The sequence below is a fragment of the Dama dama genome, chromosome 24 (genome assembly GCF_033118175.1).
Source record: "Dama dama isolate Ldn47 chromosome 24, ASM3311817v1, whole genome shotgun sequence".
Lineage (NCBI taxonomy): Eukaryota > Metazoa > Chordata > Mammalia > Artiodactyla > Cervidae > Dama > Dama dama.
Window position 1 is genome coordinate 50,466,053 of NC_083704.1, and position 23,368 is coordinate 50,489,420.

The 23,368-nt window shown below is 40.4% G+C and overlaps 1 protein-coding gene across 1 annotated transcript in view; it reads right to left on the reverse strand.

Annotated features, from left to right (window-relative positions):
* The window catches only part of CACNA2D3 (calcium voltage-gated channel auxiliary subunit alpha2delta 3), an 839,655-nt gene that overhangs the window by 205,067 nt on the left and 611,220 nt on the right, over positions 1 to 23,368 (reverse strand). The window contains exon 14 of the mRNA XM_061129193.1: positions 16,845 to 16,862. Within this exon, the coding sequence (XP_060985176.1) occupies positions 16,845 to 16,862 (18 nt within the window). The remainder of the gene's footprint in view (positions 1 to 16,844; positions 16,863 to 23,368) is intronic.

Consider the following 23,368-nt stretch of genomic DNA (forward strand, 5'->3'; position numbering starts at 1 on the left):
AATAATTTTGTACAGGGACAGATGGTTACTAGACATAGTGACGATCATTTCATAATGTTTGCAAATGTCAAATCACATCTGAAACTAAGATCATATTACAGGTCAACTATATTTCAATAAAAAATCAGTAGACTTTGATAAAGCAGATTACTCTCCACAGTCTGTGTGTGTTTTAGCCAATCAGTCAGGGTCTTAAGACAAAAAAAGTTTTCCCAAGGAAGAAGGAATTCTTTTTCCAGACTGTCTTCAGACCCAAAACTGTAAAACCCCATTCTGCTGGAATTTCCAGCCTGCCAACCGGCCCTACAGTGTTCAGATGTGTCAGTCCCCAACACGTATCTAAGTGGCAATTGCTTAAAATCTCTCTCTCCCTCCCTCCTTGTGTGTGCACACTTATCTTACATTTAAGGAAAAAACATACACACGCATCTCTTATGGTTCTCCTTCTCTGGAGAATTGGGAGTAATACACATTTAATCATGTAATCTATTATTTGGGGCAGCCTAATTTTGGTGCTAGTATAAATGAACTATATATAAGATTAATAACCAAATAATATTAACTATGAGATAATGCTGACAATTACTGTTGCCAGGAACCAAGCCAACCAGTATATAACAGTTTCTGGAACCATGGTTCTAACACCTTGCTAAATATACTTAAAGTATACCATGGCCAACAATGGGGGCATGCGATGCCATTTTCAAAGGCACATCCAAGCCATGATAAGTAATTCCCCCAGAATCAGAAATCTTCCTACATTCTGACTCCTTGATTAAACCTTAATGCTACAAAGAAAACTGATTTGAGCTGATCCATAACCCTGGACAACTTCCACTCTGGAGCTCAAATCAAAATTTCAAGCAATGCCAATATGTATCATGGATGAAATAAAAACATAACCACTGACAATAATGAGAAATGAAACTTTTTCCTGCAAACAGTAAAAATCAGTTATAAGTCACTGGTAATTGTCCTGGCCCAAATACAAGATCATGGTAAATGAACTTCTAAATATTAAGCCAGGATGTAGTATCGACTTCATTCAGGGGCTAATTCCAAATATAATTACTGTACCATTACTTAAATGAAAAAAAAAAAAAAAAAAAACATAATATTGCATTTGTACAGAAACCATTCATTTTTAAGCAGCCACAGGTAAACAAATGAAATGCAGTGGACTCAGTCTAGCCACTGCTATGAGCTCACATGTTCTTCTTTCAGGGACAGTTCTGGCTCAGATTTGCCCTGGTTTGGCCAGAACCCTAAACTGTAGTTCTTCCGATGATATACCAATTCATCAGTATGGCCATGAGGGCTGGCAGCACTCCGGAAATAACACTTGCACAACATGAAGACGCTCTTCTGCACCCACCAGCTCCATCTTTCCCACTCTCCAGTGGGTCTGGGTTCTGTGAACCTTAAACATTTCATGGAGAAGGAACATCAAACTGAAAGTTAATTTGTACAGTAAGCACCTTTTGATTGAAAGGCATTCTGTACTCCTGCCATAAGAAAAATCAGCTTGTGGCAAATGGTTTTTTTCTTAAGACCACCAATCAAGAGTTAGGCAGCCAACCACAGCTAGGCACCCTCTGTCCCCACACCACACTAGGGGGTCCCTGCTTTTCTGTGGCTCCCTAACCTGTAATGGCTACTGAAGCAAGAGCACTGCTTATGATTCATAGACATATCTTCCAAAAAAAATGCAGACATAAAGTCAACATTCATTTTCCAAGGTTAGGAATGGGAGAAGGGGGTCACAGTGGTCCATCTGGGCAAAATCCCATTAACTTAAGTCCAAGTGTGAATCCCAAAATGAACTGCCATTCAATTACACTTGCCCAGGCTTTGAACAGGCCTCTGAAATGCTTGGTTGTGGTATTCAGCTGTATAAAAAGTGTATATTATTCCATATCCTTCATTTCCTATGCTACATAATGGAGACCATTCTGGTATCAAAGGAAATGATGAATAATAATACCAAACATCTGGTTTATAAAACACAAACTTGCTCAACAGATTGACTGCTTCCTGTCAGCTTCCCAAGTTAATCATGCATGTGGGCTCATATGAATATGCATTTGGATTCATGTGTGAGGTACATGCAGTGATGCCAGGCTTCTCCTCCTAACGCCTGGTTAGTTTCCCACTAACGGCTGTAGGGTGCGGCCCAGATAGGATAACAGCAGCGGGTTTGTGGTCTACCAATTTCACTGCAGGTCTAGTCATTATTATTCGTCGATTCCCTCGATAAACATTCCTTGAGCGTCAGCTACGTGCCAAGCTTCATGCCACGTGCTGGGAAGACAACCAGGAGAAAGACACAGGTCTTACCCCTGAGGAACCACAGGTCCACCAGCAGGGACAGGAAAGAATGAGGCAGAGAGGCAAGAGCTGGCCAGGCCAGGCACGCTGGCTCTCATTACGTGAGCAGAAGGCTATCTTCTTCATGACCAGCCTGAACAAAAGTAAAAATACTCTTCCGGGCTTCTTGGACCAATTCAGAAGCTTTCTGAAAACCAGGTTAACAACACTAGTAACAAGCTATCTGCTGCACAGCAATTTCATCAATTACTTTACTTAAGAATATTGGCAAATGGAACAATGCAGGGTAGACCTTTTGAAAAAATTGCCTAGCACTTTTTTCTTCTGTTTGCAAATACCAACCCTGTCCTTTGGGAAAATATTCTTCAGCCTTTCCATACACAATGTTTTATTGACAGTTAATTTCTCCCACCCTGCACATGTGGCTGGGCATCCAACCAGACTATGCCAACCACAGCCCTTCACATACATACACATATACACACACACACACTCATTCTCTCTCTCTCTGCCCAGGTCACACTGATTGCTTTATTAATTAGACACATGGACTCAAAGTAGGCTATTTGGGAACTTTTCCTTTTTTCCATCTGAAGTGAGTAAGAAAAACTCTCTACACTGCTTTGTGTGTGGCTTTAGGACAATAAGCCTGATAGCCATCTCCCCTCTTCACAGAGAAGCAACTGAGAAAATAAAGTCAACCCAGAAAGATGAGGAGAGATGAGTGTGTGTGTGTGTGTGTGTGTGTGTGTGTGTGTCTGTAACGAGGGAAAAGAAGGAGAGGGAGGGAGGAAGGGGGAAAGGATGGGAAGGCACCAGTCCTAAAAGCCTTCAATTCAACCCTAAGATCAACTCCATCCATGCTTTCTTCTATTGGGATAAATTGAGGCAGTAAATTTTTTCTCTTTGCCCAAAAGGACATGCACTGGATTTGCGACTTTTCAAGGACATCTGCTATGTTGCCTTCTTTCACATCTCCATTCAGAGGATGCTGGCCAGGGCCACTGGCAGAATTCTCTGTTTATCCTATAGCTGGAGGGCCCTGGTGGTGCGTGCCAAGCCCCAAAGAAAGGAGGTAAGCTGGACTCCTGGCCCTGAGAAGGCATCTGAATGAGTCAAGGGCATCAGGCTTGGCAGCTCACTTGAGGGTTGCCAGGTGGTTTTCAGCAGAGCCTCCTGCCAGATCTGCTCAGCCCTGGAGGTTTGGGCTGAAAGAGAAGGTTGTGCACAAGTGGGGAACTCAGTTTGGGAAGAGAATGGCTCTAAGCCAAGAACAAAGGCCATCTCTCCACAAATATCATATTTCTTCTATCCTTTCTCCTATGTTTATATGTTTTTACTTTCTTATTAAAGTTGATCAGCATATTGACCATGTTAATAGAGTACATCATACAAATGTATAACATAATACAGAAATACTTTATATATGTGTACATAATTTGTGAGTACACAGCTGCATCTCTTTTGTCTTCCTTCCAACACCTAGTATGACATGAACTTGCACTCCAGAAAAAGACACTACCACCATCTAGAGGCACTTAGGGTGAATTGCAGGCACAAGGTCCTGGGAAATAAATCCTTTACAGGCCTTACCAATAAAAATGCATTTAAATTGTAAGCAATGTCACTTAGTTTCCCATCAAACTGAAACACAGGTGATATCAACTATTACTTCTGCCAATAAACTCTGAGGGAAATAAAGCAGCTGTGTACATCTTTAAATATCAGATGAAACATTTTGAAAGGAGAACCACTGATTCTTTTAAAAAAAAAGTGTTCATGATCTGAGAACATGATGGGAGTATGCAGGAAAAGGGAGGGTTCTTCCCCATCCGCTTTCTCAAACATGGATTTAAAGATGGCAGATGCCATTCATGTTCTCCAGTTTTCACACCCTGTGGTGAGGGAAGAGCTGGATAGTAGAAAGTTAACAGAATAACACACTGTACAAATTAGTTGGTGAGACAGCACTAAAGAGGTCAGGGAAACACAGATCTAGAAAAGAGGACATGTGCAGAGCATGTAGATATGTAGAGTCCCTCCTACCCACACCCCTGCCCTCACCACACACACAGAAAAGATCCCTGGACCTTTCCACCTTTCCCAGACCAAAAAGGTGCTCTGTATCTACTCCTTTTCAATGTCTGCCTATTTCCCCTCCCCAGAATCTCCCCCTCCTTCTACCATCACAACATCCCTTATCCTCAATATGAACACAAGTATCAGGGCAAGAATTTGGTAAGAACCATACTCAGTGGTCTGTCTTAAATTTCTGTACTGGGTATACACAGAAGGACCTTTTCTTAGGAGAAACATATAGACACTCATCAGAGGTGAAACACACGTGAAAAGCCACTGAAACATGGAAACTAAATCCTATTGGTGTATTTTTAAGCCTGAAAAGGACTCTTAGTATCAACACTGTCTCCTTGGCTAATATTAACATTATCTGACTCTGGTTGTGAATTCTACTCTTATATTACTTAGGCTGCCACAGCTATTAGTGATGATCATGAAATTTGCTGGCTGTTTCAACAGTGGCTGATTTTAAACAAGAGGATTTACATATATAAGTACAGTTAAAATTAATTTACTCAATAATCTAAGAAGTCATTTTGAAATGAGAAGGGAGAGCAAGAATAGCTTGCTTCAGTGATAAAACCAAAAGATTCTTAAATCACTGCTGGCTCTGTGTGTGTATCTTTAAGTGCTTTCTAAAGAATTTATCTCCTTTCTGTATGATTGAAAATTTTAATAAAAAGAACATTCCATAAATTCCCACTTACAGAAAACATTTTATAAATAAAACCATTGAGTATGATATGCTTGCAATGAATAGTAACGTCTTAAACTAAGTAAAACAAATAAATAATAATATTACTATTTAAATCCCTTTTTGCATAAAGATCAAAATAGTCCTTTATACAAACCATGGTAACACTCTGATATGGAAACACTATTAGAATAATTTTTTATAGTCTAGGTTAAACATTTTTGATTATCAGTAGTTTGGATATTTTTTATAACAAGATATTTAGAAAAAGCAGGCATTATGATTTTTAATTGAGTTGATTCTTTCAGTGTAAGCAATATGAATTGTCTTTTACAATACTACTCAGATGATTTGCTTTCCTTTTAAAATCTAGACAAATTAAGAACACCAACCACTGTCTAGACTCCCATTTTGTACTGGCATTTTTCAATATTCTTGCAAAATGCCTGAACCCTACATAACTTAAGGCATTAAGAAAGTAGCAGTGAAAAATAATAAAGAAGTAGCAAACCTTCTAAGTAATATTTCCACCTTGCTTTGCATTTGATTGTCTTAATTGTCATAACTTAATCCTTGAAATGCTACATAAATGACACAATGCTTTTAGCCAAGACTTTTCCTCTTTTTATAGAACCATTATTACCTTCATCTGAGATCTGGAGATTCCGAATTTCTATGGGATTCACTGTATTTTAAGTTGCCTAAATATAAAAGTAAACAGATTTCCCTCTTTGAACTTTAACTGCATCTTTTATGAACTAAATTGTTGAATTTGTTTGTTCTCTTTTTCTCTTTTTAACAGCCTGAAGACAACTTTGTGAATGATAATGCTAGATATTATTAGAACATCTGAATGAGAATCTCAAAATAACTTTTTTCTAATAAAGTTGTTGCTATTCTGGAAAATTTTGTTGCTGTTTCTCCCCCAACCCCACCCCGCCCCAGTGTTTCAAAGATCCAGGTCATTAAGCAGGGACTACATTTTATGGGTAAACATCTAGACAGGGAGGATGCAGTCTTTGACCAGGGACATGTATATAAGCAAACTCATGCAGAAAAGAATATCACAGAGTAACATATCTGAAAGCTGTCTTAGGGAACTGCTTTACAGCATACAACAGGCTTATTTCAGGAATCCTCAAAATAAGGAAATAGGAATTATTAGGGGCACTGGATTTTGGCCAATATTCATGATCAGCTATGCCACATAACTGAACACCACCGCCAACCCCGCTCCCCCCCCCAAACTGTGGCCAAAGATTTGTATTTTTACAAACATGGCTTAGATGTCTCACAAATGCCTGAAAACACAGCCAACAGTCAGGGCTTCAAGGCCCTGGGACAGAATCTTTCCCCTGTTTAAAGACCCCCTGAAATGCTGCTTCCTCCATAAAACCTTCCCTAACAAAGTGGAAATGGGAACCATATGTTCTCAAACTTCACTTGTTGCTGTTCAGTCACTCAGTAGTGTCCAACTCTTTGCGACCCCATGGACTGCAGCGCACCAGACTTCCCTGTCCTTCACTATCTCCCAGAGCTTGCTCAAGCTTATTGCCATTGAGTTGGTGATACCATACAACTATCTTGTCCTCTGTCACCTCTTTCTTCTCATGCCTCCAATCTTTCCCACCATCAGAGTCTTTTCCAGTGAGTCAGCTCTTAGCATCAAGTGACCAAACTATTGGAGATTCAGTTTCAGCATCACTCCTTCCAATGAATATTTCTGATTTAGGATTAACTGATTAGATCTCCTTGTTATCCAAGGACTCTCAAGAGTCTTCTCCAGCACAACAATTCAAAACCATTGATTCTTCGGCACTCAGCCTTCTTTATAGTCCAACTCTCACACCAGTACATGACTACTGGAAAAATCATAGCTTTGACTATACAGACCTTTGTTGGCAAAGTGATGTCTCTGCTTCTTAATATGCTTTCTAGGTTTGTCATAGCTTTCCTTCCAAGGAGCAAGCATCTTTTAATTTCATGGCTACAGTCACAGTCCACAGTGATTTTAGAGCCCAAGAAAATAAAATCTGACACTGCTTCCACTTTCTTTCCATCTATTTGCCATGAAGTGATGGGAATGGATGTCAGGATCTTAGTTTTTTGAATGTTGAATTTTAAGACAGCTTTTTCACTCTCCTCTTTCACCCTCATCAAAAGGCTCTTTAGTTCCTCTTTGCTTTCTGCCATTAGGCTGGTATCATCTGCATAACTGATGTGGTTGTTATTTTTCCTGGCAATCTTGATTCCAGCTTGTGATTCACCCAGTCCAGCATTTCACATGTTGTACTCTGCATGTAAGTTAAATAAGCAGGTTGACAATAGACAGCCTTCATGTACTCTTTTTCCAATTTTGAACCAGTCCATTGTTCCATGTCTGGTTCTAACTATTGCTTCTTAACCTGCATACAGGTTTCTCAGGAGACACGTATGGTGATCGAGTATTCCCATCTCTTTAAGAAGTTTCCAGTTTGTTGTGATTCATAAAGTCAAAGTTTTTCACATAGTCAATGAAGCAGAAGTAGATGTTTTTCTGAAATTCCCTTACTTTCTCTCTGATCCAACAGATGTTGGCAATTTGGTCTCTGGTTCCTCCGCCTTTTCTAAATCCAGCTTGTACATCTGGATGTTCTCGGTTCACGTACTGTTGAAGCTTAGCTTGAAGGACTTTGAGCATTACCTTCCTAGCATGTGAAGTGAGCACAACTCTGTGGTAGTTTGTACATTCTTTGGCACTGTCCTTCTTTGGGAATGGAATGAAAACTGACCTTTTACAGTCAGGCCACTGCTGAGTTTTCCAAATTTGCTGACATACTGAGTACAGCACTTTAACAGCATCATCTTTTAGGATTTGAAAAAGTAGAACTGGAATTCCATCACTTCCACTAGCTTTGTTTGTAGTAATGCTTCCTAAGGTTCACTTGACTTCACACTTCAGGATGTCTGGCTCTAAGTGAATGATCACACCATCATGGTTATCTAGGTCATTATGACCTTTTTCATATAGTTCTTCTGTGTACTCTTGCCACCTCTTCTTAATCTCTTCTGCTTCTGTTAGGTCCTTGCCATTTCTGTCCTTTATTGTGACCATCTTTGCATGAACTGTTCCCTTCGTATCTCCTATTTTCTTAAAGAGATCTCCAGTCTCTCCCATTCTTTTGTTTCCCTCTATTTCTTTGCACTGTTCACTTAAACAGGCTTTCTTACCCAATTGAATGCAGAGTTCCAGAGAATAGCAAGGAGAGAAAAGAAAGCCTTCAAACTTCACTACAAAGATAATCATAAAAGGAACCTAGGATACAATCTAAGACCAAATTCGTGCTAACTGTTAATACAGTAAAGTCACTGAATTCCGGGGCTGGAAGCAAAGCTGGGGTTTCTGTAGAGCCTGTGAACTCTAAGGGCAGAAGCTGGGAATGGTTCCTCTCTTTATCCACAGCATGGCACAGGGAGCCTGGTACATAAGAAGTGCTCAGCAAGTGATCCTTGAATGAATTTATTCTAATCCTGACCTTTTATTTATTTTATAAATGAGGCTCAGAGAGGAAAAGGAGTCACTGAGAATGGGTACCAGAATCCGAACACGACTCTGGGCTAGCATTATCCATTCTATATTGTGCGTCCTCTACTTGCTCTTGCCACCTTCTCTTAGGGTATCTTGCCTGTGATGATGAGGTCAAACTTAGACTGTAACAAGGGTCTTGGAGGCTAGTACCTGTGTGCTGTTGCTGCTGATAGGGGCAAAAGTTTTATGATGTCACAGAGATTAGGGAAAAGGACTTTAAAAAAACAGTTTAGTTGAAGACTATGGTTTCCTTGGAAAGCAACACAGAGAGAAGAAATGAGCTACAGAAGCAAATGGGCCTGAATTATCTCTGAACAAGTAACTCAAATGTGTTGAGTCATTTTGTATGTATTCATCCTTCCTTCTAGCTATCCATCCACCTATCCACCCAGTCATGTTCTATTTCCAAACTTGTCTTGCTGTTACTGAACACTGCTTTAAACATTTAACATCTATATAGCACTAAGTGTAACCCTGGTGAAGTGTCGACAGCCATCTTACAGTTGAATCAATTAAAGATAAAGGGGAAGGTACCCTGCTCTAGGTCACAAAAGGCAGCAGGGTACAGGTTCATGCCTTGGCATACTTGACACTACAGACCCTGGGGAAATCACTCTGCCCTCAGGCTCCTGCTTTCAGGGTACGAAGACAAATGATATGTTTTGCCTTAAGGATCTTGGAGTGTGGCAAAAGGGGCAACAAAAACTCATCCCTAAAAGGAGTAACTCCAGAGTTTGGGGGAGGATTAAATAGAATTATGGACGTAAAGCACCTAATACAGTGCCTGAGACATCCAATAAGTGCAACTAATCTCCTAACAACCATGCTAGGTTAGGGAGAGAAGTCCTTAAGCTTCTCTGAAGTCCATCCATTGCTCTCCCAAACTTGAACTTCATCTATCTCTGCATTCAAATTACATATACAAAATATTTTAAAAAATTTCTCCTTTATCCCACAATATAGATAACATGCTTAAGAAAGTAGTTCAAGGTGGTGGTAGTTGTCACTGCAAATATTAAAGAAGGTAGGGAATGATGCACAATGGGAAGGAAATTGTTAGAGAGGAAGGAGGTCAGAACGAAAGGGGAGATGCTTCAGAAGCACCCAGCCAAATCATCTAATGTGTCCCAGGCCTGGGAAAACATGGATGGGTCCAATCCAAGCACATAGGGCTCATGATTCAGCGAGTGGTTCAGTTCCATTAGTCATTTCTGGAAAAAGAAAGTCCATACCATGGCATTAGTCCTTTGCCTGACATTTTTCTACCTCATGAAACTAGGATGGGTTTTCCAAAATCCTTCCAGCTAATTTGAAGGGATAAACATCTAACTTTCTGCTTTTGGACTTCTCAGTAGTTTTGCTGTACATGATTGCACAATTGCTCCAGTTTACCCCAGAGGGTCATTTCAGTTGAATCCTTTGGCATGAGATGTGTGGAGGCATGCACAGAGCGATCCCTCCAGTTCTCACGGAACTGGGCTGTGTTGGTGTTTGTAGTGGATATATACCCATTAACTGGGGGGGTGTGACCTGTGAATAATGTGACAGGAAAAAGGATCAGGTGGCTAAACTATGATCAGATCAACAAATATGTGATTTTAATACAAAAAACTGAAAAGGCAAACCAGTTTCCCAACTTTAATATGCAGAAACAATAAAAATAGACAAATTATGTTGGTGCAAATTAGAATTGTTTGTATCAAAAATTATGCCAAAAAAAGTGGCGAAAATAAAGGCTATGCCTATGAGTATACAGTGCAAGTATATGTTTTCTCTAGAGTAACTCATGAGAATGACCTACTACACCTGCCACTCAGGAAATCCCCTAAAGTGAAGAACTACAGAGTCAGATTAAAATCACTCATGGTGATTCACCACTGATTTAATATAGATTTGACTTGGATTTATATTTTGACATAGATTGAGCTTTCAAATTAATCACTGAATTATACTGATTTTGTTAAGTCCTGTGTTGAAATGCTGTTCATTGAGTGTTCTCTCTCTCTTCCTAGCCCCTCTGAGATAATGGAAACATAGTAACACAATCAGAAAAAAAAAAAAAAAAGGTATTTCTGGCTCAAGTTCACACATTCTAGTTTGCTTAATTCTTTACTACATTAAGCTACTCCATACAGCTGTCCTTTAAACAATACAGTTCTCCAGGGTCTTGACCAATACAGTGTAGATTTATTTACTGATTTTTCAGGAAATACACCTCATATATCGTGATGGATAGCGGCTCCTAAGTCTATCAATAAATACAGGGGTAACCTCAAAATGTCAGTCCAGTTTTGAGTTCAATATCAACTGAGGATCAGTAAGAATGACCTATAGAATTGCATCTAGAAGCAAGGAAATCAGAACAACCAGTGTCCAGGAATATCCTCTTTAAGACTGTCCTAGAATTAATATGGGTTATGCTGATATTAATGGCACAATATTGCCATTCATTGGGCTTTATAAAAGTAATTTTCTCAATCCTCTGCCTTCCCTTCTGTATGGAAGGAAGAAAGGTATATAAATTTCTTTGCGGGGGCGGGGGGGGGGGGTGGGTGGGGGTGGGGATGTAGAAACAGTTTAAAATAAGCTTTAAAATCCCACTGTTTTTATTCAGGTGTTTTTTGACTTTCAAAAGAAAAGGCAGTTTCATTTTAGCAATGCTGTGAGTAGAGTTTGCATTGTTTCAACACCTCAAGAGAATCATATTTTATAGTTGTGTTTGATTTAAATAAATAATAGAAGACATTCACATCTTAACTAAAGGGGGATTTTTTGAAAGAAGACTTTAAATTTCTAAGACACTAAAAAGTAAGTCTGGGACTAGAAAGCACTGATATATATATGGGATTTTTAAATCAATTCTCAGTTTTTTACTTTATAATATCTAGTCTTTTTTTTTTAACATAAATTATGCTAGTGTTTCAAAACCATTTCTGCTTTATTTGTATCCAATGTGCCTCTACTGAACAAGGTATGGACTAGCATGATCAGTAGCATTTCACTGAGTTCAGCATTCATCATGTGTGGGCCCTGGTAGGTGATGCTCATGTACTTCTCTGTTGTCACTTCGTTCTTCTCCTTATCCTAAAACAGTACATAAATGCTACAAAAGTTCAAATATATATGAAATGGGTACAACTTGAACATTTTTTCCCAGATACACAAAAAAAGATACATTATCAGGTTGTTTAAATTTAACAAGTCACAAATCATTTCCTCTAAATAAGAAATGCAAATAGCATCCTGCTCCCAAAATGGAGCTCTCTGGTCCCCCATTAGCCCATGTGGGGCTTCAGCCAGAGCCCCAGTGCACTCTTCTGAGGGTCATCCCGCCGTCAGGAAGCCATGCACTTTTAATCTGACGGTTTTGCGTTCATTTCTTTATGGTCTCAAACACACAGTTTAACAGGGCCAATGGGAAGGGACTGGCCATGATTCACACAAGGGCTTCCCGGGTGGCTCAGTTAAAGAATCCACCTCCAAAGCAGGAGACACAGGAGACTTGTGTTTGATCCCTGGGTGGGTAAGATCCCCTGGAGGAGGAAATGGTAACCCACTCCAGTGTTCTCACCTGGAAACATACTCACATGGCTGTGAACCTTGCAAAGTTTACCTCCTTTCACAGCAACAGGGCATTCTCTGGAATGCCATAGTTACACACGTACAGAACTGCCACGAAGAATAAAATGTTTAGTTCTGTGATCATCATTATGGTGGAACAATACATTGTAACTGAGATTTCCACAGAATCCATCACACTGACCATGGGGGGAGCTACAGTGATTGGACTTGCTCCAGTTTTTACTTCCCTTGCCTTATTCACAAAATTAATCTACTAATTTAAGTCATAGCTCATTGTACTGCTACCATCTTTCCGACTCTTGAGTTTAGTCAATTTTAACAGCCCCAGCTTGAGAATGCATATAAAAGATGCCTGCATGTGTTCTTATAAGAGTAAATGATGAGGAAGAAAACAGAATTATCAAAACAAAACATAATAGCTTACACAGAAAGCCAGTCAAGGTAAAAGCAAATGAGTCATAAACCGGACCCAAAGGTACGGAGTCATCACCTCTCCATCCTGCACTTCTTTTGTACCCGTTTAGCCGCTTACAGAGCTGTACTGAAACACTGAAATCACTAGCCCTATGGTTCTCTGAAAACAGCAGCTTTGCAAACTTTCAATTTTCCATTTTCAATGACAAGTCAACATTTCAAAGCCCAGAAGTTAAATGAGACAAGGAATGATAAATGATGCTCCACAATTGCTGAAATCTGATTACACTGAGATAAGAGCTGGCCAAATTCTACTCGCATGACTTTACACCTAAAGAACAACACAAAAGAAAGGAAGGAAGGAAAGGAGTCTTTAGTTAAATGATTGCTTTCATTTATTCCTCCTAAATATAATATAAACAAGGATATAAGGAAAATGCAAATGGATTCAGGATCCCATTTACACTTAGGGGGAGAGATTAATAAAACAGTCCCATCCTGAAAGAAAAACCGAAAATCGACCCTCATTTAAGAAGCTAATTTATGCACTCCTGAGTCCTCATACAAGTTAAGCAGCACAGAATATCACAGCAGGCATAGAACAACAGATCTCAAACCCTGCTGTGTTTGTTCAAGAAGGCAAGTTAAGCTATTCCTAACAGGAAACAAAACACATGGTCTGGCTATTAAACAGGGATCGTTTTGCCATACTGTATAGCTCTGACTCCATCAATTGCTGTTCCAAACAGGATTAGAGATGTGGTTTTCTTTAACTATGGTTTTGAGAAAAATGCTTATGCCTGCTCTGAATTTTCAAGCCTATATTAACTAATATGATGCCAGGCAAGACACAGAGTACCTTCAAGACCTTCAAGACACTGTCTTCGAGAAACTCCAAATTTGTGTAAAGACAACACAAAATGAAGGGGAAAGGTGCACCTGAATTGAAAAGTTAATCACATAAACAGCCAATTTTGAAATGCCCGAAAAGTATTTATTTTCTTTTAAGTGTTCAAGGTTCCATGTTATAGAGATTAAGTTAATCACACAGTGAACAACTGATGTCTAGTTCCTATAGACAGAACCTACTTAGAGGAATATGCAGTTTGAAAACTGGATTATTTTTGTGACCACTAAATATACATTTGCAAACAACTCTGGGCAATTCTGTTATTATTATAAAATGGAATCTCCCAGACATTTTCGTAGATGTCAAGAATCAATATAAGGGAAAAGATGCAAACTGTTGTACTGTTCTACAAAATATGGACCTTTCTTCATTGTTGAACTCAAGAACAATTAATCCAAAGGAGAAAGTGGTTCAGTTTTCACTAAAAAGAACAGATTTGTATTGGCCTAAAGGCTTTAGGTCTGTATTGCTACAGGTTTTTCAACCAAGACTTCAGGACACTGCCTAGGTATTTGGTGAAAATATTTATTGATCAAGTGTATGACCAGTTAGTATAATATCACTCCTACTTTGTATTAAGGGTTAAAATTTATAGAATCTAGAAATTATCTCAGAGGTGTTTAAGAATCACAGGAAAAATAAAACTTTTTTTTTTTTTTTGCAAACCATTGTTCTAGAAAATAGCCAAAAGGGATAGAATATTTGGAAAACTCTCAAATTATTAGAATCACAAAAATGATAATTTATAGACAACAATCATTAATTACTGCTACACATAAGAGGGATATCCAAATGGGACATTTTTAGTTGTAGATCAGCCAAGAGATTAAAATAAGCATGTTTACAGAGACATAACTATTTAAAATATTTATAGAGAAAACAGTTGCAGATGATTCAAAGAGAGATTCCAACAAAAACACAGTACAAATGTAGACACCATATGGTTCAACGTATGCACTCGTGACCTCATGTGAAAAGCCGGCCAAAGACACAGCAGCTGGAGATACCTCCCTTTTACCCCCAGAACAACAAACTCTTGGGTTTGGAAGGGACTAATTATAATCATGTACATGGATGAGTGAAATCTATGGGTAATGTCAAAGTCTTCGGGAAGAAATCTCTCAAAACAATTGTTTCTGAAAGCCTTTGCTTTGTTGGGGTTTCAAATTCAGTCTCCCTTTCTTTCTGACTTCATCTAGGCAGTTCAGGCAGGTGATACACAGTTTTAATGAAACAAGAGAAGCATCACATTCTTTCTGGGCTCTTTTGTCATATCTTGACAATTCATTAGCAAGACAATTACTTGAGGGGAACTGATGCTTCTAAGAACTTTCTACCAAAAGCCTTTGGTAACACTGGGGAGGGGAAGGGAAGGAACATGAGGGGCAGGGATGCTCATACATAGTCTATTGAGACTAGTGGTCCTGAAGGGGAATGCTTTCAATCTGCAGTGTGCCTCTCCTCAACCCACCTCATCTTCCAGCCTAGAACCCCAAGGATTATAGTCAAACTCCTCCAAAGAGCTGAACCACCCAGAAATTATCCAAAGAGTTCTGAAATCATTTCACACAAGACTCCTCTAATTTTTTGTTTAAAATAAATACCTTTCCTCTATCTTAACTGAAAGAAGACAGTTTGTAGCCACAGTGAGAAAGGGAAGGCAGGGTTATTCTTTGTCATCCAGGGCTGCAGAACAAGTCTGTTGGGCAGTATAACATCTTTGGAACAGAGTCACTGAAGCATCTTCCTCACTTTTGAACTTTCTATGACCGTAAATAATAATGTGCTTCACTTTGCAGGGCATGTGATGTGAGTCAAGATATGATGATAGAAGAAAAGAGTGATGAGCTAAGTGTTATTGAGAACTCATATGGTCCAGCAACATTTGTTATTTCCATATTCTATGTTGGTTTGTTTTGAACTTGGTTTTAAAATTCCATGGCTGATGGCACTTCAAATTCATGAGGAATCTTTTACAACAGAATGCTTTTGTTTATGGATCAGTGGAAATTTGATGAATAAATACCAGTAAGTTGAGGCCAGTCCATTTTTGGATACTGAGTTTAACTCTCTTTGCAAAGAAATTTCTAATGTGGGCAATTAAGCAAGCATAACCTATCAAAGATGCCAAGACTTCCAGATAATGTGGAATTCTGACCATATATTTACCCTGGAAGCTCTTGCTCTACACAAATACTTTAACTTTTAATGAAGTGTTCAGTCCTTTTGTGATGGTACTGAAGTGTAATCAAACATCACCACAAGCCAAGTCACACACTAGCATGTCTTGCCTTGTTTAAATATCTCAAATGTATTTGAGTAACTGTGTAATGATTTCTAGGCCTCTGGTTGTCCATATGGTCTGAACAGACTGTCTTTTGTAAAGCAGTTGTGCTATCTTAGTGAGACAAAACCAAATCATCTCTGCTCCAAACTGGAGAGCTTAGGAGGATCAGATTAAGTTTCACGGTGGTGCCCTACCTCAACTCTTGAAACCAACTCACATCAGAGTCCCAGAAATTGCTGTGTTGTCTGAAAATCTTGCTTGCATTTGTGAAATACACAGGAACAGTACACCAAGCATCATGTGACATGTCCTCTGCCACAACTGCCCTTAGGATGCAGTGACAAGCCATGGATGATACAACAAAGCCAGCACTACAACCACATGGAATCTTTCTGGATAGCAAACATTCTACATGGCAGCACCACATCATCTCAGACAGATAATGAGGACCAGTGAAAGGGTCTGACTGTTGGCAAGAACTCTGCTCTAATGCTCTCTGGGTGGTATGGGTATTGAGACAAGCAAGGTAGCTGTTGATTTTTCAATTAATGAAACTTAAGGGGAGTTTGAGGGATTTGGCTTAAGAGCTCAGAAACTAAAATGATTACTGGGCCATACTAATTATTTACATTATCTCCCTAGGAAAGTATCCCAGGGACGATCTGGAATGTTATGTTGGAAGGAATGTGACAAACTTACTCTCCACCTATTATTTGAGAATTCTTGGCAAAATGGTTGAGCATAGATTCATCCCCAAACCACTGGCCACCAAAGGGCTCTCTGGTGGGATTCAGTTGACAAAGGGCTAGTGGACAGTCAAGTCTGTGGGTCTTTCTGATCCTGTCCAACTTCAGGCTCCTGAAGTCCTAAGAGGAAAACCATTTCACTGGTCATGAACAATGCCGAACGCACAAGACCATGGAGGCATGCATGATTCGGTGAGTTCTGGGAATGACTGGAATGTGATGGAAAAGAGTTTTACCTTTTGTGCCTGAGGGAGCTGAAAAATAAGGAGAAAAAAGGAAAAGAAAAATCATTATATAAGAAGTGAAGATTAACTGTAAAACTTCATGTGACTGTCATTGGCTAACGGAAAGACGAAAATGGGGAGAAAAACAGGAAAATAACAACCAAAGCCAAGTCATTTCCCCATATAAAGTTATGGTGCTGTTTATTTCACCTGCAACCTTAATTCATAGGGTCAACAGACGATCTGTAACTTTGATAGTGAGTGTATTGAGTAGTTTTTGGTGGCCTTCTGCAAAGCTGGACCTGAGGTTCTTCCGTCCGGTGATCGAAAGCACTATGAAAGTGTTTCCACAGGAACAGAAAGCAGCTCCTTCTTCCTGTATGCCAACAGTTCCCCACTGCTGAGGACTGTCCGGAGACATGTGGGGCTGTCAAAACTTGGGGCGGGGGAGGGAGTAAGAGCTACTGGCCTCTGGTGGGTAGAGACCAGGGATTCTGCATATTCCTAGAATGCACGGAACAGCCCCCGCTAACATATGTCGTGGTAGAATTACACTGCCCATACGTCCACTGTGCCAAAGTTGAGAAGTTCTGCTGTACATAGAGGCAAGACCATTTGAGGAATGTCATTTAATTTGAAGTCAGTTTTTCTTGCTTTGTAGCACAGTAACTGTTCCCTTTATTGCTGGTTAAGGAAGCATGTGCAAGAATTCATGCATATGAAGTAAGGCTGATACTCTAAGAACAATGAAAAGGCAGTCAGTCAATAAATAAAATAAGACATAATAGCTAAGCCAATGGCACAGGGAAGGGACTGAGATTATAGGTATGTGGGAAAAGATTGAATATTTATGAAACATATTTATCTATTTTTCTACAGTGAGACTATTAAGCTGTGGTTTAGTGTCATGGTGTTTGTAATTGCCATTACAGCGTGCAGTGTTTCAAAAAGCAATTTTCTAATCTGGAATGGAATTAACATTATCCATATATTAAATACCAAATGCAAGAATTACATCATTTTCAAGTCTTTTCATAGAGACTAACATTTATCAAGTGTGAACTTGTCAGCCGGCACAGTGTTAAGGCCTTTATTTGCATCACCCCCCTAAATCACAATAACCCAATACCAGGTTCTCTTTATTATCCTCATTTTACAGATGAGAAATACAATGACCATTTAGACATTATGTAATTATATGATGTTCCATAGAAAATAAATTCGAGGGCAGGATTATCTGACTTTCAGTCAGTTCGGTTGCTCAGTAGTGTCTGACTCTTTGCAACCCCAAGTACTGCAGCACGCCAGGCTTCCCTGTCCATTTGACTTTAGAATGTACAAATTCAATTCAACTCACAAGTTAAAAACGGCCACAAACACTTGGGAATTATGACAACAAACTCTCGGTGTCTCTAGGGTTTGTAACACTGGAACTGCCAGAGTATGAAAGATAATTAAACCAGGCATCCTATGGTCTGAACCTCCTGCCTTTCCCGTTCTTTTCTCCCTGTGAAGAATATGCTCTCCTCATAGACACTAAGACTGGGGCTTTCTTGAACCCATCATAAGGCCCTGCCCTGTGGATGGAGCCCAATAAGAGAGCGAAGGGATAAACTCAAACCAACAAGGTGTCTTGTATCTCAGAGACTGCTCCAGAATGGTCCAGAGAATGTCCACAAAAGGCAGACCTCCAACCTCCCAACAATCAATTTCCAAGCACTTTTATGCTGCAAGGTCTCTCAATTTAAGAAGACAGAAATACAAGCATGATTTCTTGATTCCTTCCTCCTACTTATAGCTGCTACTATTAAAAAGGAAGCTCACATGTTTCTCCAGCACTTCTTAAGAGTGCAGAAATGTATCAAGAGGTGAGAAATTGAGCCTAAAATGAAGAGTCACTTAAATAAGAGTCTTAAATATTAAATATCTTTTCACAACATAAAAGAAACTTTGGAAATGCAAACATTAATAGAATGACAGATGTATGCTTCCTTAGGAAAGAATCTGTGTTGAATCACAGATGATATGAAATGCATTGGACAGTGATGAGAATTATAACTGTTTGATGAATTAAATTCCAAAGTCAAGGCCTGCACAAACCGTGGGACTTGACAGGTCTCTTAAAAATGAGAGCTGCCCTTTTTCTCTCTCTCAGGTTTATCTTGGTGGAGCAGGAAACGCTTCATTTTGAGTCACCCGTTTAAAGCACAAGAGAAGAAATCCTGGGCAGGAAAATGAGAGACCAAGTTTTTGTGGTGATGTCCTCAGTTTAAGGCTGCCCTCAAGTTCTCCGCAAAACATATATTTTCCTTAAGAAATAATTCATGAGAACAAAGAGCAACTTTCCTACCAGAGCTTTTAAATAACATAAATTATAGCCTGCAATGCCACACACAGGTTGGACCTTGGAAAAGAAGCCTCAGAATAGAACACAGCAAATTGAGATGGGCTCACTGGCAGCTGCAGATGCTACCGATTGGGAGTACATGCTCTTGATGACACATGGTTCACGCAACGTTCACAGCGTGCAGCGCTCTGACCTGGGAGCCACACCAGTGGGACACTAGACTCAGCCTGGCCTCTAGCTGAAGTCTTGAGGCACGTGCATTTTAGCCTTTGGTCAGAGCGCTTATCTGTATAAAAGGATGATCCAGCGAGGGCTGGGGAATGGGCCACTTCTTAGATGGCAAAAAAGATTAGCTTCAAGAGTCAAGTCTGACAGATTGGTAATGTATTTCCATAGGGCCATGTTGAGAAAGATTTTGAAGTTATATTTTTTGGGAAGAATCTTACAACCAATTAGCAATATCTGTAATGGGCTCAGAAAATAAGGAACAGCGAAGGATACTCCTGGACACAATGGTCTCTGAAGGTCTCACTGTACTTTTCCTTTGTAGTTCAGAGAATATCTGTGCTATCTATGTAAGTTAGTTTAATGTCTCTCCTCTGCCAGTTCACAAGCTCCATAAGGACATGAGGGGACCTGCTCTGTGTGGTAGTCTCTATGCATTTCTCTACCTGTGACTGTGACTGGTGCCCACCTGGTTAAAGAAAGTACCTTATTACTAGGGTATGCCCAGGATGAATGCCAAGGAACGACAACTGGGTTAACTGACTGCAGTCTACACCTTCACAAACACATACACCATGTTGATAATCCAAGATAATGGCTAACAAGAGAAAAAGGAATATTTCTGCCAAAGGATAATCCCCGTACCCTTGGTACAGATGTCTGCAGATGTGCACATTGTCTCACTGACCCATGGATGTGCAAAAAACTAGCCCGGGAATTTCCCATCGTCACTCAGCCTGAGGCAAGGCAACTTCTCTTTCTCAAGACCTCATCTTCTCCAAAGTCACTTTGTCAGGCATTGTCAACCAGGCTCCACCTCCCTATGTCTGTTTCTTCACTTATTATTAATACATCAGGATCTGCACAAGCAGCTTCAGATTCCTTCAGACCAAATGCCCCCTAACAGTATGACTTTATAACCACCTATTCACATCCTCTAGTCACTTTTTTAAAGGAAGCATAAAGAAAGAAAGAAGTTGTAGTATATGGTAGGCTTGCACATTCCCAGGGAAAATTCTTGGGATGTAAAATGCATTCGTGGGACACTTCACATTCAAACCTGGAAAGACTGAGAATGTGTCATTCAAGAGAGTGACAGAGATAGAGAGTAACAGAAGCAGCCTGTCTTGAGTGTCCACTCTCGATGCAGCAGTACTTGGCTAAGGACTTTACCATCTTGAGCAGCTCTGGTCCCCACAGCGGACCTCTGGGTTATATATTAGTATCAGTCTCATAGATGAGGAAATAGAGAATACTTAGTATGGCTAAGAACTTTGCCAACGTCACCCAGTCAGGAAATGCTGGAGCTGAAAGTCAACTCAGAATCATATCTCTCTGCAGCCCTCACTTCTGCTCTGTCAGGCTCAAAGTTTTGCTTCTCATGCAGACCAAAGGTGTTAGCACCAACCCAAGATTTGGGGGGCCTCTCAGGCCATTCCACCTGGGAGTCCCCCATATGAGGAAGTGGGAATGAGAAATTCTGGCACCACTCCTTACAGAAGAGTCTGGACGGAGAATCTAGCCTACCATGCTTCGCAGCACGTGGTGTATGATGTATGTGTGCCGGCTAAGTCACTTCAGTCATATCCAACTCTTTGCAACCCTATGGACTGTAGCCTGCCAGGATCCTCTGTCCATGGGACTCTCCAGGCAGGAATACTGGCGTGGGTTGCCATGCCCTCCTCCAGGGGATCTTCCCGACCCAAGGATCGAACCTGCATCTCATGCCTCCTGCATTGGCAGGCAGGTTCTTTACCACAAATGCCACCTCAGAAGCCCATGATGTATGGTGCAGCACAAATATTTCCATGCCTTCTCCTATCACAGACATACTTGTCCTTCCCTCATTTCAGAATGCTCCCTCCTACCTTCCCTCCTTGTCCAGCAAACACCTGGTTGTCACTGTCTCAAAGAAGACCCCGTCTGACCTCTCATAGCAAATGTCATCAGCATACCACATACTGCCTATTCATAGCACAGTTACTGCTAGCTGCAGTAACTGCCACACTGCCCTTTTCTGGTAATGGCAACCCAACTGTTAGCCAGGCTCAACTAAATGACTCTGTTAGAACTTGGTGGGATTCAGTTGTGGTCAGTGAGATATCCATGGATGTGGCTTTTTCAGACAGTACCCTTAAAAGGACTCCTTCCATCCTGCTGCGAGGAAGGTAGATGTCATTGCTGGCGCTTTACCAGTCATTCTGGGCCATCAGGTTTCCTTGGATGGAAACCACATGCTGCAGTGTTGACAACAGCGGTAATGGCGGTCATAATAGCTATGACATACCATCCATCATTCTAAGTGCTTTGTGTTTGCTTGTGTGCATGCTCAGGTGTGTCTGACTCTTTACTGAAAACTCATGGAAACTTTATTAGGTAAGTTCTATTATCATCCCAATTTTCCATGAAACTACAAGGTCACATAGCCAGAGAGCAGCAAAGATAGTGTTTGAGTGGGGAGCCCAGTGAGAAGACTATTGAATAATCTGAATAGAAAGAGTTAGTGCTGGTAGTGGAGGTAGCAGGCAGTGGTCAGATTCTAGATCTATTTGAGACATGAGATAATGGACTGGCTGATAATATGAGAGAAGGAGAGACATCAAGGTTGCATCTAAGACCTTTGGGCCAGGTAAATTAAAAAAACGGAGCCTTAATGAGAAGATGAAAACTGTTCGAGAAGCATATTTGAGGAAGAAAAAAAAAAGTTCCGTTTTATCTAAAACTGACAACTTGAGGATGTCTCCTGGACTTGCAAGCAGAGGTGTAGGATAGGGAGCTTGAAGATGAGATTACCCAGGAAGTGAGTGCAGGGACCGAATTGTGGGGCAATTTTAGAGACCTGTGTGCTAAGGTGAGCCAGGGAAAACAGTTGTAAGGAGCCCTACCGGAAGTGGAAAGATCTGAGTGGGCTTTGAGTCCCTAATGGTAAGGAAAGGGATTTCAAAAGAAAGTTCCTGCACTGAGGGGAAGGGGATGTTTTTGTTTTAACTTTTCTCATTTACTTCGCTTACATCTCAGAATCCCACTTAAGAGCCACAGCGGCAAGTGAGGGGACATTCATCACTCCAGCTGAACGGACTTCTGGAGTTGAGTGGACTCTTTTTTCAAAAATAAAGCTCAATTAAAGATCAATTGATCAAAACAACACATTTACTATGAAATATGTAAAGACCAAATGGGACATAAAATATTTTCCTGCCAACTGTATGAGAGAAAACGAAAAAAGCCTGGTCTACATATGTTTATTTCATTTGTGAAACTGGCCCTTTGCCTGGGCCGTTATGAATGAGTGACAAATCCTTGTTTGCTGCAAAGGTTCTCTGTGTTCGCTGACTTCCCCCTCCCCCACTCTGTGCATGATGTTTACATTTATAATCCTCCATTCTTCTTCATTAAGCAATGTTGGTAAAGACTCCTACTCCTCTACATATCAGAGGAAGTTCTGTTCACTGGTTCAAACTCCTAACCCTACATGAGAAGCAGGTCTCTGATGGGTTAGGATACAGTGGTGGAGGTTCCGTCCACTTCCATCCATGTCTGCCACCCCATGCTAAGCCACGATTGTTGCTCATCCATCTCAGTTATACTCCTTCCCCTCATCCTTCCTCTACACTGCACCTAGAACAATCTAAAAGTATTACCCAGTGCTTTGCTGGCCCTGCTGTCTAAGCCTCACTCACCACAAAGCCTTCAACAGGCTATTTCTTCTGATTGGCTGAGGCTCTCCCACCATTCAGTTTCCCGACACCCACTATTTTTTACACATCTGTTAGATATCAGCTCTGAAGGCACCTCCTCTGACAGCAGTTCCTTTCTCAACCCCAAGTCTTTCTATAAATGAAAAAGTGAAAGTGAAGTTGCTCAGTCGTGTCTGACTCTTTGCAACCCCATGGACTGTAGGCCGCCAGGCTCCTCTGTCCATGGGATTTTTCAGGCAGGAATACTGGAGTGGGTTGCCATTTCC